Consider the following 18473-nt stretch of genomic DNA (forward strand, 5'->3'; position numbering starts at 1 on the left):
GTCCAGAGCTCAGTCTACCACGAAGCACCAGAAGCCCTGGGAGGAATGGGAGCAGGAAGCCAAGAGCAAACTCCTGGAGCTCAGGCAGCCTCATCCTCACTCACAGACTCCTTAGCCACTGCACCGTCTCCCCAGAAAGATGGGCACTTCTCCATAGCTCTACGTTCTCTCTGGAAATAAACCCTCTGCTTGCAAATGGCTGACAGGCAGCAGGAGCTGGGACAGCTATAAGCCGCTGGGCACTAATCTGCCTCAGCCACAGAGAGACAACAGGCAAGCAGCGTCCCAGAAAAATGCAGAGAAGCCAGGCACCAAGAGCGAGGGTCTGCCTGTATCTCTGAAGGGCCTCACACACCTAGGCTGGACTAGCCCCACAGCCCTTCCTAGAGTTGTAATGTTGACACTTCTAAAAGGAGTGAGAACAGTTACTGTTGACCAATGACCAAGAGACTAAACACCCAAGCTCCTGCCGACACCCAGTCCAGGGAAGAGTACCTGTAGTTTCTGAGAGAAGTGGGAGATACACAGATATAGCACAGACCACTAGTCTCCTCCCACTAGTACACATGTGCCACTTCTTCCTTAATAATATGAACCCCAATTTTAAACTGGAGGCTATACCAGAAAGCTCCAAGACTAGGGCCAGGAGACGGGGGCAGCCATCTTGGATCATGAGGAGCATTTTCAAGATGGTGGAGCTTAGGGTGGTCGTGGGGCCACCCTATCCACTCAGGACTGCCTTCTTCCAGGCTTTTACGTGAGACAAGCTCTTGTCTTGCATAAGCCACTGTTACCTTGTGGTTAACAGTTATTAGCAGCAAAACACAACTGTGAACACCTACAGCAGAAGCAGGAACGTCATGTCAACCACTCTTGTCTTCAAGGGAGTGTGGAGCTTGTTAAAAGGATCACCTTCCTGTTTGGATGACCTCCTTGGTGGGCTGGGAGATGCAAAAGTGGGCCTGGGGCTCAGTTTGGAAAGAAGAGCTGAAGAGAGCTGACTTGTAGAGCATCCTGTCATGAAAAGTTGGCATTCTGCTGGCAAACCATGAGGGTGGGAGTGAAGGGGAGATGGGGCATGGGAAGAGGAGCCAGGAAATAATAAGTTGGCCAGCGGCTGGTGCACTCATGAGGAGAAAAAGCTGACCACGAATTCCTCAGGACATGGAAAGCCCTCTAAGAACGAGAAGGTTGAAAGGACAATTTGCGGTTTGTTTTTAACATTGCTGCAATGTCAGTAATGACATTTACTGGGTATCCTCTGATACCTCTGGAATTTCAGTCAGTACCAAAGAGTCACGATGCTGAGTTTCATTACAAAAGTCCACTAGCTACAACAGATACGGTAGAGGTAGGAGCTCCAAAGCAGAGGTGACCGTGGAGATTCTGCAGAAATTGTGGGAGGGGTCAGGCGTGGCCTTCTGCAGGGCCCAGGACGGCCAGGGTGGGGGCAGCGGGGTGAGCGGTCTTAGCTAGACCCCAAGGGGCAGGAAGCCCTATAGCCCACATCTGCCACGCGGGAGGGCTCCTGCAGGCTCCTCATTGGTCTCCCTGCCTCCAGCTTCACCCAGTCCAATCACACTCTGTGCTGTCTTAGAGAAATCTTTGCAAACTGCACATCTGATGCCAGTCCTGCCCTATTTGAAACTCATTGTCCCCACCCCAAGGTCAAATGCACCCCGTGAAATGGTAGCATTTGAGGCTCCAGCCTGCTTCATCAACCTCATCTCTTGCTGGTCCCCCCCCCGACACCCCATGTGGAATACAGGCTCCGCAGCCCCACAGAGCTCATGGGCTTGCAACTCTTTTCAGAATATATCCATGCTCTTCAGGCCTCGGAGCCTTTGCTCGAGCTGTACCCTCTACCTAGGACTCCAAGCCTCTCCCTCCTCTACCAAAGTATCCAGGAAATGTTCTCAATTGCAACACAAATGAATTCTGGCTGATTTCTGCAGTAAAGGTACATAGTAAATGACATGGTGTGGCTCCCAGAATCTCTGGGAAGGCCAGAGATCCAGGCTTGAAGGGTGTCATGGACAGGAGCCACACCCGAAGTCACACTACTGGATGTTCCGTGGTGGCACTGCTGCCTCGATCCTGGGACAGACCAGGCAGCAGGTGCCTCTGATGCTGTCCACGCAGGTACTGGACCCGTGCGGGAACTCCACCATGGCCCCCTCTGAAGGGGACGCCACATCCCCCTTGCTTCCTCACATGCTCCCTGCTGCATCAGACTGCCTGGGTGGCTGGCCTCTGATGGCTGGAGTTGAGGCCACATGTTTAGGAAGCTAAGAAGTCAAGTCTCTGGGCTCTACATTTCCTGCCAAGACTTATAAGCTGGGGGTCTTCAAAGGATCTCCTTCTACAAGGAAGGGCAAAAGCCCACTGCTCGCATTAGGACCCGTCTCAAATAGTGCCTCCTTTGTGATATCCCCAAGGCGGCCCCGAGCAGTTACCTGCACCCCCTCTCTTCCCTCTGTACCCACCTCCCTCCTCAGGCACTCTACTAACGATCTCCCTCCAGCTTTTGAACTCCTCCAGGATGAGGACCAAGGCCAAACTCATGTGGGTATCTCCCCTCACTCCCCTCTACCCCTCTGGTCCTAGAACAGAATGCAGATACCATTATTTCTGAGTGAACAGATTAAGTGGTTTAGCTCCACTATCAAGCCTATGTGCTGCCAGGACAATGGGTAATAAGAGTGATGACGTATTGAACACCTACAGTGCACTGGTTTCCATCCTAGGTACGTCCTTATGTACCACATTTTATCAATTCACAAAAATTACAGCAAATAGGGATGATTTTGATCCTCTCTGTTTTGCAGGTGGGGAAAGTGAGGCCTATTAGGGAAGTTAAGTAACTTGACAAAGACACACAGCCCCCACTGCTGACCTGGGCCCCAAACCCATGGCTACCTCATAGGGTTGGCCATAGAAGGCAACGCAAGGAAATCAGGGGGCTGGCCCGGCACTCACTTCCTCTGCAAGCCCATGGGCACCTTCTAGAGCCTTCTTTGTCTCGGGAGAGGGTAAGGACACAGGGTGTGGGAGCTCCCAGGGGCTCCCCATGCGCCCCTGTCCTTGAGCCCAGAAGGACATGAATGTTCCAGTGTAGCATGGAATGCCCAGCAGAGCAGCTACCAAGGCAGGGGGCGGGGGGGAGGGGAGGGCACAGCAGGCAGAGGCAGAGGGAGGGGTGAATGCAGCAGGTTGTCAGAGGGCAGGACAGCTCAACCACCCAAGGGCCACATTAAATGACTGCCCTCTCTGCCCTGCGAAAGCTTCCTGAACTCAGGAACAATAAAATCTACAGGCACATACTTCCTCACCCCTGCACGGGCCCTTCCCTGTTCAACAAACTGCCACGGATCTTCTCTCTAGAATAATCGCAGGTAGCACGGATCTAGAACTTAGCACCTGCCAAGCACTGTCTCACATAATTCTCACAACGTCCTTATGAGGTAGGTTCTGTCACTACCATCATGTCACACGTGAGGAAACGGAGCTCCAGCAAGAGAGCTGACCCATAATTCATAGCTACAATGTGGTGGGCCAGAATTCCATCCCCGGCCTGTCTCCAGAGGTCACAGTCCTCCCAGAACATTATTAAAGGTGGAACCCCGGCTTTAGAACCGGGCGGACCTAGTCTGAACTTTGATTCTGACGTCCCCTCTCTGCACCTCAGTGTCCTCATCTGTAAAACCAGAAGAACGTGTCTGCCTCGCAGAGCCCTTGGCCCAACTACTGGTAGTGGGAGTAAGGAGCTTCCACCAGGGCAGGTAGAGAGTAGGCGCTCAGTAAAGATTACCTCCCTTCTGGGCGCCTGGGTGGCTCAGTTGGTTGAGCAGCTGCCTTCGGCTCAGGTCATGATCCTGGGGTCCCGGGATCGAGTCCCATATCGGGCTCCCTGCTCAGCAGGGAGTCTGCTTCTCCCTCTGACCCTCTTCCCTCTCGTGCTCTCTATCTCTCATTCTGTCTCTCAAATAAATAAATAAAATCTTTAAAAAAAAAAAAAAAGATTACCTCCCTTCCTCTGCCTGGGGCAACCTGCTGTTCTGCCTCTCCTCCTGTCAGAAATCTTTGGAATTTCAGCTGTGTTTCCATGAAGACCCAGCACACCCTGAAGCCAGCTCTGCTCTCAGAAATGGAAGGGACTCCCCTCAGCTCAGAGACCACTGCTTGCCTTGACAGAGCCTGGCTACAGGAAGTGGCCCCAGACACCCAACACCAGGCCTCTTCCTGCCTCTCTTGGACCCGTCATGGTGTGGGGGTAAGGGGATCTGTCAGGAGAGCCATTTCCCTGGGCCTCACCATCTGATCCTCAAATTTACAGTCTCTCCAAATAAGTCTAAATATACAATCACAGAGAAACACCAAAGGAACAAAGAAGACAACGGTCACACAGCTTTACACTTTGCCTGATGGTCACATCACAGGGCATGGGGCACACTTATGAATTTATATGCATCACATATGTGACAAGCCTGTATTATCTTAGAAGCAGCACAATCACATGACGCTGTGTGATGTGTGTGTGAAAGATGTTTGTTTAAGTGCTGACGCCTCTCACAGAAGGCTCTTTTGGCCACCTTGTTTGAACTCCCTTCTTTTGACACATTAGAGATACAAGGGTCAGGGAGGAGATGTCACTGACATATTCAAGGGAAACTTTACCAAAGGTAATTGCTTTTAGGTCAAAGTGGCCACCTGGGAACAAGGGTGGGGGTTGGGAGTAAGACCTGGGGAGGGAATGACTACAAGAAGCTGAAAACCCACATGCCAAAGATAACCACCCTTTCTGGCCTGTTGATGGGGTTGGAAATTTCCACCCAGCGAGACCACAGTCCCCAATCCTGGCCCATTGTCAGAACCTCCCAGGAAACTTGTTTAAAAATGCCGATGGCCTTAACCCACCTCTAGGGACTGCTTCTGTAGGTCTGGGGGGATGGCTGAGCGTCTACATTTTTAGTAAGGTCCTCAGAGAATTTGGATGGCCACCAAAGTTGAAGAAGGACTGACTAAAGCTATCTCACGGGGGCACATGAGTAAACTAGGCTGATGTACAATCATTTCTAGACACGAGCTGAAGGGATGGGGCCTGGCATTCAGTCACTCACTCACCCAGGAGTTTTTAGCATTTGGTTATTCCACAGATGATGGACTTAGTGGAGGAATGTGCTCAGGGTTGCATCAGAATGGACTAGAGTATGCTGCATTCACAAACAATTCCAAAAGCTCAGTGGCTTAAAACAACCAAAGTTTATTTCTCACTCCTGGTACATGTCTGTTAGGAGAGAGCAGGGCCTCCGCTCCACGTCTCCTCACTTTGGGGCCCAGGATGACAGATCAGCCACTACCTGAAATCATGCCGGTTATCATAGCAGATGCAAAGAGAGTTCTTGGAGGGTCTCATGTTGGTATTTAAATGTTCTGGCCCAGAAGTATCACAAGTCACTTCTGCTCACAAGTCACTGACCAGAACTAGTTACATGGCTCCAACTGACCCTCAGGGTACTGCTTCCTGACTGCTGTGCCTTCATGCTATAGCAGGAAGGGGTGGTGCTTCTATCAGTAAGGCCAAGCTTTCCCAGGAGCCTCAGCAGATACCTCTCTGACCAGAAGCAGGACCTACGGTCACTCCTAGCAACAGTGGAATCTAGGGAAGGACGCTTTAACAGGGCACATTGCAGCTTCAAACAAAATTGGGTTCTGTTGGTAAAGAAGGAGAATGGATACTGGAAAAGTAACTAGAAATAAATAGGTAGATAGGGAGTGTCGCTGGAGAATAAGAGACAGTGTTAGAAGTATGACGACAAAGGTAGATGATGGGTCCAGACCCCAGCAGCAATAGCATGGAGGGCTTGACTATGAACTTTACTGAGCTCACCGATTTAGAGGTTGGCTGAGTGGTTTCCTAGGTCATCACAAGATTAAAACTACTAAAGTAACATATATGTTAATTCTGAATACACATTGAGATTTCTGTCCCACTAACAGACAACAACCGAGTACACCAGGATGTTGTATCAAAACCATATCGTTAGCTGTTAAGGGTCTACTATGTACCAGGTTCTGCATATATATGATTGCTGATTTTCAGGACAACAAAAGGTAGGTATTAATATCTCCATTTTACAGATGAGCAAACCAAGGCTCATATGGGTTAATGGAGGACCCTCAGTCACACAGCCAAGAAGCAGAGGTGCTGTGTCCAAACCCAACCCAGATTCCAAACTTCTCACTCTTTTCTCAATATGATCTCAGGTTGCCTCTTTCACTAGAAATCCTTTAGTAAAAATCATTCGAAATGACAGTGTGTTAAGAACACCAAAGCCTGAAATGTTATCTAAGATGCATGTTCAGCAGGAAAGGCGGTGATTGTATTGATTGGTGCTAAGGACTCCTGCTTATTAAAGCCCTGGTTTTTAGTGTATATTTGGATCCATGTTGTCATTAGATATGCTGGAAAATTTCAGAAAGAAACAAACAAAATAAAGCAGTCGAGATCACATGGTATAGATGTAGCCAACACGCTACAGAAAGGCAATCTTGAGAAACTCTGGATGCTGTTAATTAGGAAATGAACAGCTGTCCAGCCTAAGAATTGGCAGAGCTCTCTGGATGACGACACAGGATCAAGAAGAAAAAGGGCCACACCATGAACATGAATAAGAATCAACAATGTGTCTACCTCAAGTGGCTGTGGTGTCTAAATGCAGCCTTGGAGTCAGTTCTTAGGGCTCTGGAATGCTCTTGCTTATGGACCAGGATCTTGGGTTACACGGTTGGAAGGTTACCAAGGCAACCCACAGACTGACTTCTAACCTTGGGGTCTGCTCCCTGGCCCAGTCTCCCAGTCCATGTAGTCAAAAATCACGGATCATTTAGACATATATTACAGACAACTTACTGTACTGTACCTGACTCCTCTGAATATTGGCTATATTCTGACATTTGATTGAAGACAGTATCAAAAATCTTCAACAGCTTTATCCTATACTTAGAAGAGCAAATTTCCCATTCACTCATTCATTATTTTTTTCATCCATCAATCATACATTTTCCAAGAGCCTGTATATACCAGACACTGTCCTAGATGAAACAGACAATCCAGTCATGGAATTTAGAGATCAGTGGGGGAGACAGAGGTAAATCAAACAACCCCCCAACCCAAAGGTAAATCTGCAACTGAAATGTTATTAAACATTTGCTGAGGACCAGGGAATTATACTAAATGGATTGCCAAAATGGCGCTTAATCCTCTCCAAGGTCCTGAGGAGTGGAGGCTTAGAGAGGGGATTCAACTTTCCCAAAGCCACACTGCCCCAAAGTGACAGGTAGAATTCCAGTCCTGCACCACCTGATGCAAAAAGCCCGTGCATGCACTTGGCTGCTTTTTTGTATCTCCCTCGGCAACCTGTAGATCTCAACTCTTTCCAGGTCCTGCCCTTTCTCCTTTGAGGTCTGGGTTTGGGCTTAATGGAGTTTCCACTCTTTTATGCAGTCTTTGATATAAAATATTCCAGGACCTAGTATGTCCAAGTCACTGGATTGGGAAACTTGTTAGAGACCAATTTTAAAACTGAGATTCAACAATTATTTTTACCTAAAGAATACCTAAAGAAAATGAGACTACCTGGGCCAAAGTTAAAGCAATAATCTCCGTAGAATTTCTAAAGGTCCTGGATTATTAACAGAGCAAGGGTGCCCCCTAGTGCACTGTGTATTACACATTCCTTGACTGGGGATGAGAGCATTCTGGATGTTAAGTGGTGGCTTCCTTTTGCAAGTCTGGATTAATAATAAGCCTCCCCTAGGCTTGATCACCTTGGCTCCCCAAACCCCCACCCCATTTATATCAATTCCAGAGGCAAGGCCTCAGATATATAAGACAGCATCTTCTCACGATTCAGAATTCCACCAACCAGGACACAAGGATCCCCACACCGAGATTGCCAAAGGGTGAACCACCTACTGCCAATCTCCAGGATCACTTTCCCATTAGACCAATAAATTAATCCATCATTTCCTGCTATAATGCCTCTCTCTTTTCTGGAGGTTGTGGCTTAAGTGATACCCACCCTTTACACACACACACACACACACACTCTTACCTTATCCTAAAACTACCAGAAACAGGAACTTACACATTCACTTTGAACTAGGTTTTGTGCCACAGGCTGGGGATACAGTGATGAACAACAAGTCGTGGTCCCAGCCCTAAAGCTTACACTCTAGTAGGGGAAAAAAGTGGCTAATGAGTCTACTAATTATTCACTTTTAATTATAATAACTGCTACGAGAGAGTCTGCTCGGAGAGTCTTTATCAGTGAGACCAAAGGCAGATTAGGTGTGAGGGTCAGAAGTGTTCCCTGAGGAAAGAGAGTAAGGTGTACTGTGCCAAAATGGAGAAAAACCTGATGAAAGTGATCAGAGAGCTTGGGAGAGAACGGACGTGGGGCCCAGGTAGCCTGAATTGGGCTTCTCCTGGGGCTAAACGTGATAAGTGTGAAGTCAGTTAGTCAGAATAGGCATTGGGTCAATTCAAGGATGGTGAGGTATTAAGAGAATGTCATTAACATTAATGTTTGTCATTAATTGAAAAAGACTGAGCTGGATGTTAAAGAATGAGTATAAACTAATACCTGAATATTTAGTCTGAGAATTAAACTCTCTTGAGTAGGAAATGTTAACGCGGAGAGCATCCCAGATCTGTCTATTCTGCCTCTTCCCAGTAACCAACAGTATTGCAGAATTTATTATTTACAACCTCTCCACTGCTTATATAAGATGAGGAAGTAACAACAGCTGACCTAATTGCCCCAGGTGGGTAGGAGTTGAGCTAATAATAGGCTAAAGGCTGAAAGGAGGAGAGGATAGTGGTGGCAGCCACGGGGTTCCCATGGTGAACTGCGGCTAAAAACAAATCAGGATAAAAAGCCTTACCTAGTGTGTGATGCCCGCTAGATCTCAGGAGGTTTGTTAAATGCTGCAAGATTTGTATTCAGAAAACCTGAGTTCAAAGCCGCCTCTTCAGCCTCTAGCTACAAAATGTCTCCATTTCTGCATCTGTAAAACAGCAGTAACAGTATCTGCTTTTTAGTTTCTTGTCAAGTAGTGGGTGTAAAGGGCTGAGCATCATATCTGGCATATTCCAGTTACTCGACATTAGTTTATTATTATTATTATCACCATTATTATTGACAATGTCTATTATCTGGGACCAAATCCACACACGTAAGAAATTCAGGGAAAACTTTTATCTTCTTCGTCTCAGTGTTCTGTTATTTTCCAATTTTTAAAAATAAGTATGCACTGCTATTAAAATCTGAAGGAGTAAAAAGTACCTACACATTTTGGCATAATACAAATTTGATTAGTCCGCTGTTGCCCAAATTTCCCGGGCTCCTATTGTTCAAGGAGGGCGTGTGTGTGCACGTTAAAAGCAGATTCCTAGGCCCCGACCGAGAAATACCGAATCCGAACATCTCAGGGACAAACCCGTTTATACTTTTACTCAGTCCCACAGATGATTCTCACAATCGGGCACTTGTTGGGACCTGCTGATTCAAAGCGAGCGCTGCAGTGACTGGACGAAGAATGTCGGCGCAGGTTCTGGCGATCACAAGCACCTGAGCCTACAATACCCACACTGCCCCCGCAAACCAGCGCCAAGCGAGCCGGAGCCTGCCGGGAGTTGTAGTTTCCGTCAGCCAGACCTCTACCTATAAGAAAGGCTGAGATGACTGCCGAAAACTTCCCGCCCCACAATGCAAAGGCCATTGGTGACGTCATCTGCAGAGCGCCCGGGATGGAGCAGGCCGTTCCTACTGCTACCTCCGCTGCATCAGAGCCTGCCTCCGCCGCCGCCGCCGCCGCCGCCGCCGCCGCCCCCTCCCTCCCCTCCTCTCCCGTCGCCGCCTTCTTGGGCGCTTCTGCCACCTCTACACGATCCAGGCCCTCTGTCCCTGAGAAGAAGTCGTGTTCAGTTTCCTTTGTGGGCCCAGGGCGCAGCCATGGCGGACGGCGGAGGCGGCGGGGGCACGGGCTCGGTGGGTGGCGGCGGAGCGGGCCAGGCCTCGGCGGGGTCGGCGACAGGCGCGACGGGGGCCGGTGGGAGCGGCGGCCCCATCAACCCGGCCTCACTGCCTCCCGGCGACCCACAGCTCATCGCTCTCATCGTGGAGCAGCTCAAGAGCCGGGGCTTGTTTGACAGCTTCCGCCGGGACTGCCTGGCGGACGTGGACACCAAGGTAGCCGGGGCCGACGGCGTCGGGCTGGGCGTGAAGACAGCAGGGTTGCAGGTTGGCTTTTCTAAAGCAGAGAGAACAATAAAAGATACTTTTTAAAAAGTCCTAGCAGTGAGGTATTAGGCCGCTTGAGGCAGTACAGGAAGCTTTCTGAGCGGTGTACACGTGTGTTGGGCTCCCAGTCCCATCACTGTTAGCTGTGTGACGGTCCAGTCGTTTCCCTGAACTTGGGGATTCAGTACTGGTTTCAGAGCCTAGGTCCTATCTTTCCCAAGGGGAGACTTCTTGAAGCCCCTCAGTAACAAACCTCTGTGTGTTAACATTGGAGAAGGGGAGGGAGAGTGGTTTGCACAATCATCAGAACGTTGTAGCAATTTGTTCCTTTTCTCTAGCTCAGTGATTTGCAGGCTTGAGTGTCCAGTTGAATTAAGGTACACTGGTGCAGAACCCTTACCTTGTACTCCATCGTGGATTAAAGGGGATTTGGTGCCAATTTTAGATCCTAATGCCATAGGTCAACCCCCTAGTAAAATGCTATTTCGTGTTACTTGCCAAAGTCGTGGGGATTCAATGAAGTCAGGTGTGTTAAATGTCAGACATACAGTAGTTGCTGGAATGTTCCATTTTCTCCCGTTTCAGAAGCTTTTCTAACAAGACTAGGGTTGTAGGTTTAGGAGGCTCTGTTACTGACTGAGCCCCTCTAGGGAAGTGATTTCTCCTCTCTAAGAAAATCTGCCTACCTAACAGGAAAATTGTGAACTTAAAATTGCAACTCAAAGATAGGGAAAGACATCTTCCATTTATTCATTGAACATTTATTGGCCTACAGCATGTGGGCTGTGTGGATATAGGAACAAGTAAGTCAATACCAGTCCTCAGAGCTTGTACTCTAGGGTAGAAAACTGACACGTAGACCAGATGGTATATACACAATGTGGTGTTAGAAGTGCTTAATATTTAGTGCTTATTTTCCTTATTTAAGGTTCTCAGGTACATATCAACTGAGCTTCCACCTTTTCCAGGACTCTGGGTGTTCTCAACTTCCCATCACAAGTTCTCCACTCATATCTCTTATGTTTTGTTTTGTGTGGCTAAATCAATGTAGTATGCATGGTATTTTTAAAAGAGAGAAAGAAAATTAGTATTGTAAAGCTGTTGGGGGAAGGAGAGTTGGAGCCTTCCCCACATAACACCTTAGATGTTCCTTCCATTAGTTACTGGGTGGTTTTATTTCTGGAAGACTGTGTTTTCAGGCACTGTTGCTTTAGCCCCATGGTTCTCAGTTTGCCTCTTGGATCAGCAGCATCAACATCACTTGAGAACTTGTTAGAAATGTATATTCTTAGGCCCCTTCCCAAACTGCTGATATATTTCAGGGAAAGTGTACAGATGATGTTTGTAATTTACTTTGCAGTGCACCCAAAGTACAAATAAATACAGAACAAACCGATAAGTGAATCAAGTGAGGGATAGATAATGCAGTAAAATGTTAATGGCAGGCACAGTCTGTCCTTTCACTTCAAGAACTGAAGGGATTGTTCTATGTTGTCAAGATCTGTTCAGGTTTGGTGGTGACATTTGCTGTCCTTTGTCCTTTTTCGGTAAACAGTAACTATTTCAAACCAGGTGACTTATTTTGAATAGTATAAAGTATAGTATCAGGATGCATAGTTCCAAGTGACAAATTAATTCTAGTTTCTTTAAGCAAAGTGGTGAATCTCTTGACTTGGGCACCCCAAGAAAGGACTGATACAAACTGTCAGAAGAGTAGGGATGCATTTGGAACCGGGGATGCTCCTCAAGGGCTATCTTTCATTTCTGCTCTTTATAATAACTATTTTATTGTCACTGCAGAGCAGAGTCATCCATTTGGTCACTAGTATTTTGATTACATCTTACATCTTCTTCCTCTAGAAAAGGACTCTCAATTCTTGTTCAAAAAATCCCAGGGAACATCAGCATTGTCTTAGCATGGGTCAGGCACCCTCTGTCCTACCCTTGTGAGGAGAGGAAGGAGGAGTTGCTAGGTAGATAGTACATGGGTGTTTGTGAGTCAGTTCTCTTGGCCTCTTGGAAGAGTCCACCTATAGAGTTGAAGCCTGATGATTTTTTTTGTCAATTTCATTTACCTGACTGCTAGGAAATTTTTGCCACAGTAACACTGCATAATAAACCAGATCACGGTGACTTATGATAAGCATCCATTCTCATGCTGATAGGGCTGCAGGTCAGCTAAAGTGCAGCTAATCTACTAATCTACTAATCTAGTAGGCTTCCGCTGGGAGGTTCAGGTGGCCTGGGCTTGGGTTTAACTTGGCTACATATAAACTCACCTTAGGTCCCAGGACATGCCGTTATAGAGGGTCACCAGAGCACAAGAACCAAGCCAGACAGTGACAAGGCCTCTTGTCACTAGCACCCCATTGACCAGACCGTGTCGCATTGCTAAAACTCAGCATCATTGGGGTAGGGAAGCAATCTCTGCCCAGGCAGAGGGGAGCAGGGGTGATGCCTAATAGCAATACACACTATTATACCTGGTTTGAAGAAGAGCAGCTGATCATACCAGAAGGTCTTAGAGGCTGAGAATACATATTCCATGTATTCACCAAGTTCCTTCTAATTTTGTTGTGATCATAGTTGGGTCTAAAACCGACTATGAGCCAATAAGAGCCTCAAGCTCCATTTTTGGACTTAAAGTGTGCTTCCCCTCAGCTTTTCCCGGTGTTCCATAGGCTTTGACTTCAGTCTCCATTCTCACATCATGCTGAGGTTTGGGTGGCCCTTCATTTTATGCAGTGGGCTTTCCTGAGCCCTTATTTATTGCTGAGGATACCCTGCGAGGTAAGTGGGGGACAGTAATATTTCAGGTTTACAAATGGAAATAACTGAAGCTGAAAGGTTGGTGACTTGTTGAAAGTCAGACAGCTGGTTAGTGATGGTGCCAGGCTAGAACCCAGTTCCTCTGATTCAGAAACAGTCTAGGTCTAACCTTGGCTTTGCCACATTTTGGCCATGTGGGCAAGTTGTTTACTTTTTCTAAGCATAAATTTCTAATCTCTACAATGGGGGCAGGAGAGAGGTAATAGAACCTCCCTGTACCATTACTTGGAAAGTAAATGGGATGATGCATCTTGTCTTGTGCCTGCCCACCATAAAGTAAGCCCTTGGTTGCTAGTTAATTCATGCTCTACTGTACTACAGAGCCATCTTCATCGTCATGCTGGAAGTGTCTTCAAGGACTTGAAACATCTACATTTCTGTGGAAAGCAGTATTCTTAAATGACTGACTTCTAAAATTTTGGTGCATGTAACTTCTTACCTTGCCTCTTCTTTTTAATGTTTCAGCCAGCTTACCAAAACTTGAGGCAGAAGGTGGATAATTTTGTGTCAACACATCTGGACAAGCAGGAATGGAATCCTACAATGAACAAAAACCAGTTGCGAAATGGTCTGAGGCAGAGTGTGGTTCAGTAAGTAATTAGAATTAAGAGTGAAAAGGTGGTAATCCCAGCATGATGTACAAGAAAGCTGATGCGCGTCATTATTTGGTCAAGGTGGATGGTACTTTACAGCAAATCCCATGCACAAGTTGCAGCAGTCCACCCCTTTATTAAAGTTAAGGTTCAAGTAAGCAAAGGACTCAACTGACATTCTTGCTAGTTTATCCATCCTCCGTAGGCCTCCTGTGTAAACTCCACCGGGTGCATCAAAAGATGCTCCAAATTCCGAAACATAATTCCCTGCTGCTTGAAGTTTTCAGTGTAGTTGGCCCATACGTGGGAGTTTTATACCAAGATATCAGTGTTTGGATCTTGGGCGAGAGGTCTGGAGTGTAACAGCGGCTTTTAGGAAGGCATGGAGGCTTATTAAAGTACGTCTGTCACAGTCACAGCCTGAACCTTAGTACGGTGCCATGCTAGTCACCCAGTGACTTCTCGGTGTCAACTGGGCACCGCAGCGGAGGCGGGCCATGGCATCTGGCTTTTTCTAATTTGCTCGTGATCTTTTTTTGCTCTTATTACTAGCACTTGTGTTCAGGTCTTGATCCACTGAACTCTCCTGGAATATCTAAAAGCTTGTGAAGCCTACCTCTTTAGAAATAGAAATATCGGGGACTTATGCTGAGTGAAAAAAGCCAGTATCAGAAAGATGCGTGGTGCTGATTCCATATATGTAACACTGGTGAACAAACAGTGACAGCAATGTAGACAAGATGAGGGGTTGCCTAGGGCTTAGGGGCAGGAGGAGGAGGGTGAGTGTGACCCCAAAGGGGTAGCCCCAGGGGATGCTGTGGTGGTGGAACTAAGACCTTCATTAATGGTGGCGGTTACCTGAAGTCACTCGGGTGGTAAAATGGCACAGAGCTACCTGTGCAAACACACAACGGAGTGCAGCTACGTGTGTGAAAACCAAGTAAGGTTGGATCGAACTGGTGTCATTTTTCCAGTTTTGGTATCGTACTGCAGGTACGCATGGTGCAAATGGGTGGCTGGGGGAAGGGTGCACAGACCTTCAAAGAATGGTCTGTTTGTCTCCACAAGGTCAGGGATGTTGGAAGCTGGAGTGGACAGAATCATTTCTCAAGTGGTGGATCCCAAACTAAACCACATCTTCAGACCACAGATAGAAAGAGCAATTCACGAGTTCCTGGCGGCCAAGAAGAAAGAAGCCGTGCCAGCGCCCCCTCCAGAGCCTGAGAGCCAGGACCCCCCAGCTCCCTCCCAGGATGCTTCCTAAGGTCCAGTATCCCGTCTTTTGTCCAGGAGCATTCATCTCTGGCTTATAGATGTATAAAATGGATAGAAAAGGGGTAAGCCACTATTGGGGATCATGTTCTTTATATACTCAGAAAAGCATTTACTGCAGAGAGACTTCACCTACTGTTCAAGTGTCATTTTTTACTGAGAACTCATGAGTAGCATTCTCCTGTGTTAGTATGATCTTCTGTGCCGCCAGAGCTAAACATTTAAGCTGTGAATAGATGCTTCATTAGAAACCAACAGGGCTGGTTGCTGTACACAAGAGAAATTCAAATGAAAGTCCTGTTTTTCTAAATGAGTCTCATACCTGGACATGAGTTAAACTTGGGTTTGCAGTTTAAATATAAAGTCAAACAGTGCATTCGAAAACGGCATCTTAAATGGGACTCACAGTCTGCTTTAAGCCCTGCTGGATTTCCTTGTATTTAGAGATTGGAGTTTACCGCTGTCAACAACCATGGGATTCTTCTGTTATGCGCATGCCCCTTCCTGTTACATTTGGGATTTAATTTAATCTTAAAGTCAGCTATAGATGCACAAAGCAATGCTTTTTGCAGGCTTTGAGACATTAGTAAGTATGAGCAGTAACCAGCCGGTAAGCAGTGGATTCTTATCTAGCCACTGTTAGTAACCTGTTCCTTCATTCCATTTTGGTGTTCTGTTTGTCAGATTCATTAAGATGTTTATTATTTTTGATAGGAGAGCATCAGTGAGTGAACAGAGCAAGAGCACAAAGCTCGGGTGGAGCACTGCCTTAAGAGGGGGATTGTCTATTTGTGCCTGTACTGGGGGAAAAACTCAATTCCATTATGGAGTATAAAACATTATCAGTCTTTCTAGTTTAATTGTAAATTCCTTTAGGAACATAAAATTAAATGTAGTCTCTTATCAAAAAGCATCTTGATCTGATTCTCTTTTTAGAATATGTCTGACACCTTTTGGAAGCTCCACTGAATTAACCATGAAGAAATGGATTCAGTTACTTAAGAGGAAAACTTCAGAATGAAGACAGGCTGAGGGCGTCACTGATTTCAGCATTCAGCCTTGACTGTGGGGCAGTGTCCAGATTGAACAGGCAATAACCAGAGTGGACCGTGTGTGCCCCCTCATTGTGCTGCCGTCTGGTCAGCCTGCCAAAGAGGGTGACACCCAGTAGACACTACAGAGATATAAAGAAACACTACATCAGTCTGGGGTTGTCCTGAAACAAACCTTTATACTTGAACTTGGGAGACTGTGTGGATTTTAGGGTTTGTGCTCGGGGATCCCTAGAGGGGCTGTAGCTACAGTGAAGGAACGTAACCAGTTCCAAAGACGCAATTTCAAAGAATGACAGTAAAGGTTAGCATGGAGTAGGAATTAGTGCTTATTTGTCAACTAGAATGTATAAGCTGTCAGCACCAACTAGCTCGAAAGTTGTCATGACCCTCTTGTACATGAATCTTGTAACTTTGGTTTCCTTTCCTCTGTAAGAGGTGACAACACATGGGACCATAGAATGTGTGAGGAAGTGCAGACATCAGGTAGAAAGAAAAACATCTGCAGGCTGTCTGTCCAGGGCTGCTGCTTATCCTGCAAGGGCTAGTGAGTCTTGGGTGTGTTTATTTTATTCTCACGTTTGTGTTTTTTAGAAAAGTTGAATGATCAATAAATAGCTTAAGTTTTGTAATAAAGTCATTTGATACTCCTCTGAAGCCTCAACTGAGTGTAGCCTCCAGGCCTGTGAACCTGTGAGGAGTAACTTTTGTCCTCTGCCTGCCATTCCGTGCCCACGCAGGAGTAGTGGGCGGGGGAGGGATGGGTGAGCAGAACTTGGAGTTGCCCACTCCCTGAAGCTAGCAGGTAGCACTGGAAGTGGGCAGGCAGTCCCTCTTCTCCCCTGGACCATGACTGATGCTGGTCACTAGTTGTGAGGGCAGAATGATCTCTCCATGTTCCTCGAACCGAGTGTACAGCAGCAGCATCACTCAGGTATCTTAGAAAGGTGCATATTCTGACCCAGAAGTTCTGGGGTGGGATCAGAATGTGTTCTCCTGCTCCAGGGGATGTTCATGCTGCTGGACCCTGGCAAACACTTTGTACGGCAAGCCTTGAATAATATCAAAGCTTATATCAAAGAGTTTTGGTTCTTAGTGGAATCTGCCACTGGATATTGTTCATCCAATAAATTTGTCAACTATTTAGCTGGTTCCCTGTTAAAGTGAACCGCCTCCACCTTGACCATTTCTTGGCTTACAGTGAAGTTTGTGGCTCTTATGTCAGATGTTCAGGCACTGGTTTATCCTATTTCTGCCATTTACCCTCAGCTTCTGTTTACTCATCGAGGGGAAATAGGTTCCCATGCATTCTGGATCGCTCACTGGCACTGTGAACGAAGTAAGCACTAACAGACCCATTACAGCAGTGCTGTTGAAGGCAGAGTCCCTCACCAGCAGCAGCAGCATCACCCTGGAACTTGATAGAAATGCAGCCCCCACCCCAGACCAGATTCCGAGACTTATGGAGGGGCCCAGCAAGCCCTCCTGGTGACTCTGCACACGAAAAATCATTTTCTCTTTAAGGCACATTTTTGGGAAGCTGGTGATGTTGACTGGCAATGACCGTTTAATTGTGATCAGTGTGTAAACGTCTCTTCCAACAGCTCCTGAGGGGTGAGACTATCGAGTTTTTTGTCTTGTTTTTTAATTCCTTGCAAGGACTCTGCTTTGGGGCATTTTGATGTAGAAATGCCTGCCTGTAACTTACACACCTCTGCTTTCAAAAGAAGTGTCTTCCGAAGATGAGTTTGCTGAGCAGCTCAGAACATTGGTGAGAACTCTGCAGAGACTCACTGGCTATTCAAGATAGAGGAGCAATGTCTGTGGGGACCCAGCAAAGGTCAGGGTCTGGCGTGGGCCCAAGGCTGGGACTGAGGTCCGGGTTTGAAAACTGCATCTGGATCAGCCCTGACGGGGCCAGGCCCTGCCCCTCTTGGCTGCCCTAGGAGGCCAAGGACAGGGTGGGAAGCAGACAGGACAGCCGGCACGGCCAAGCTTTTGTTGGCACTGTGTATCACACCCTGTCCATCACCTTACCCGTGGAGGAGCCAGGAGGTCAACTTTTATGGTCTTGTCACTGGGGATGGGCTTGGCTCCAAGGCCACATGGTAGTAATTACTTGTCCTCTCAAATTTGTCACACTGCCTGAGACCTCGCCAGTCTTTCTGTCTCCAGTGTCCAAACTGCCATTTGGCCATCCTTCCAGAAACACTGCTTTTATCAAATCTCTTTCTCACTCTGGAACCTTTGGAAGGATGTAGATGAACTAGGCGCTGACCAGGTGGCCGACATTTTCATACGCATAAATTTAATTCATGACCCTGTTAGGATTTATTTTCCATTCTGTGGATGAGGCAACCTAGACTCAGGTGAAGCAACATACTCATTATACGACTATTACGTAGGGGAGCAAGGTTTGA

General features: G+C 47.0%; 1 protein-coding gene and 1 long non-coding RNA gene across 4 annotated transcripts in view; one reads left to right on the forward strand and one right to left on the reverse strand.

Moving 5' to 3' along the window:
• LOC141371893 (uncharacterized) overlaps nt 1-9499 on the reverse strand; it is a 118824-nt gene extending 109325 nt beyond the window's left edge. For both annotated transcript variants that reach the window (XR_012377200.1, XR_012377199.1), the window contains exons 1-2: nt 9355-9499; nt 8950-9072 (exon numbers count right to left, since the gene is read on the reverse strand). This is a non-coding gene — a long non-coding RNA (uncharacterized lncRNA). The remainder of the gene's footprint in view (nt 1-8949; nt 9073-9354) is intronic.
• Nucleotides 9500-9660: 161 nt separating this feature from the next.
• Nucleotides 9661-16705, forward strand: BOD1 (biorientation of chromosomes in cell division 1). 2 transcript variants are annotated; one of them, XR_003207030.2, is made up of 4 exons: nt 9661-10256; nt 13602-13726; nt 14798-15066; nt 15938-16705. XR_003207030.2 is itself a non-coding variant. In XM_025867022.2 (4 exons), the coding sequence occupies exons 1-3, from the start codon at nt 9774-9776 to the stop codon at nt 14991-14993; spliced, it is 804 nt and encodes a 267-aa protein (XP_025722807.2). In that variant the 5' UTR covers nt 9661-9773; the 3' UTR covers nt 14994; nt 15938-16705. The 2 variants fall into 2 exon arrangements, 1 of the variants encoding a protein (XP_025722807.2); XM_025867022.2 differs by having other exon boundaries at nt 14798-14994.
• Nucleotides 16706-18473: the final 1768 nt, after the last annotated feature.

Source organism: Callorhinus ursinus, unplaced genomic scaffold, assembly GCF_003265705.2.
Source record: "Callorhinus ursinus isolate GAN/ISIS: 27379988/994484 unplaced genomic scaffold, GSC_fseal_2.0 scaffold3, whole genome shotgun sequence".
NCBI classification, from domain to species: domain Eukaryota; kingdom Metazoa; phylum Chordata; class Mammalia; order Carnivora; family Otariidae; genus Callorhinus; species Callorhinus ursinus.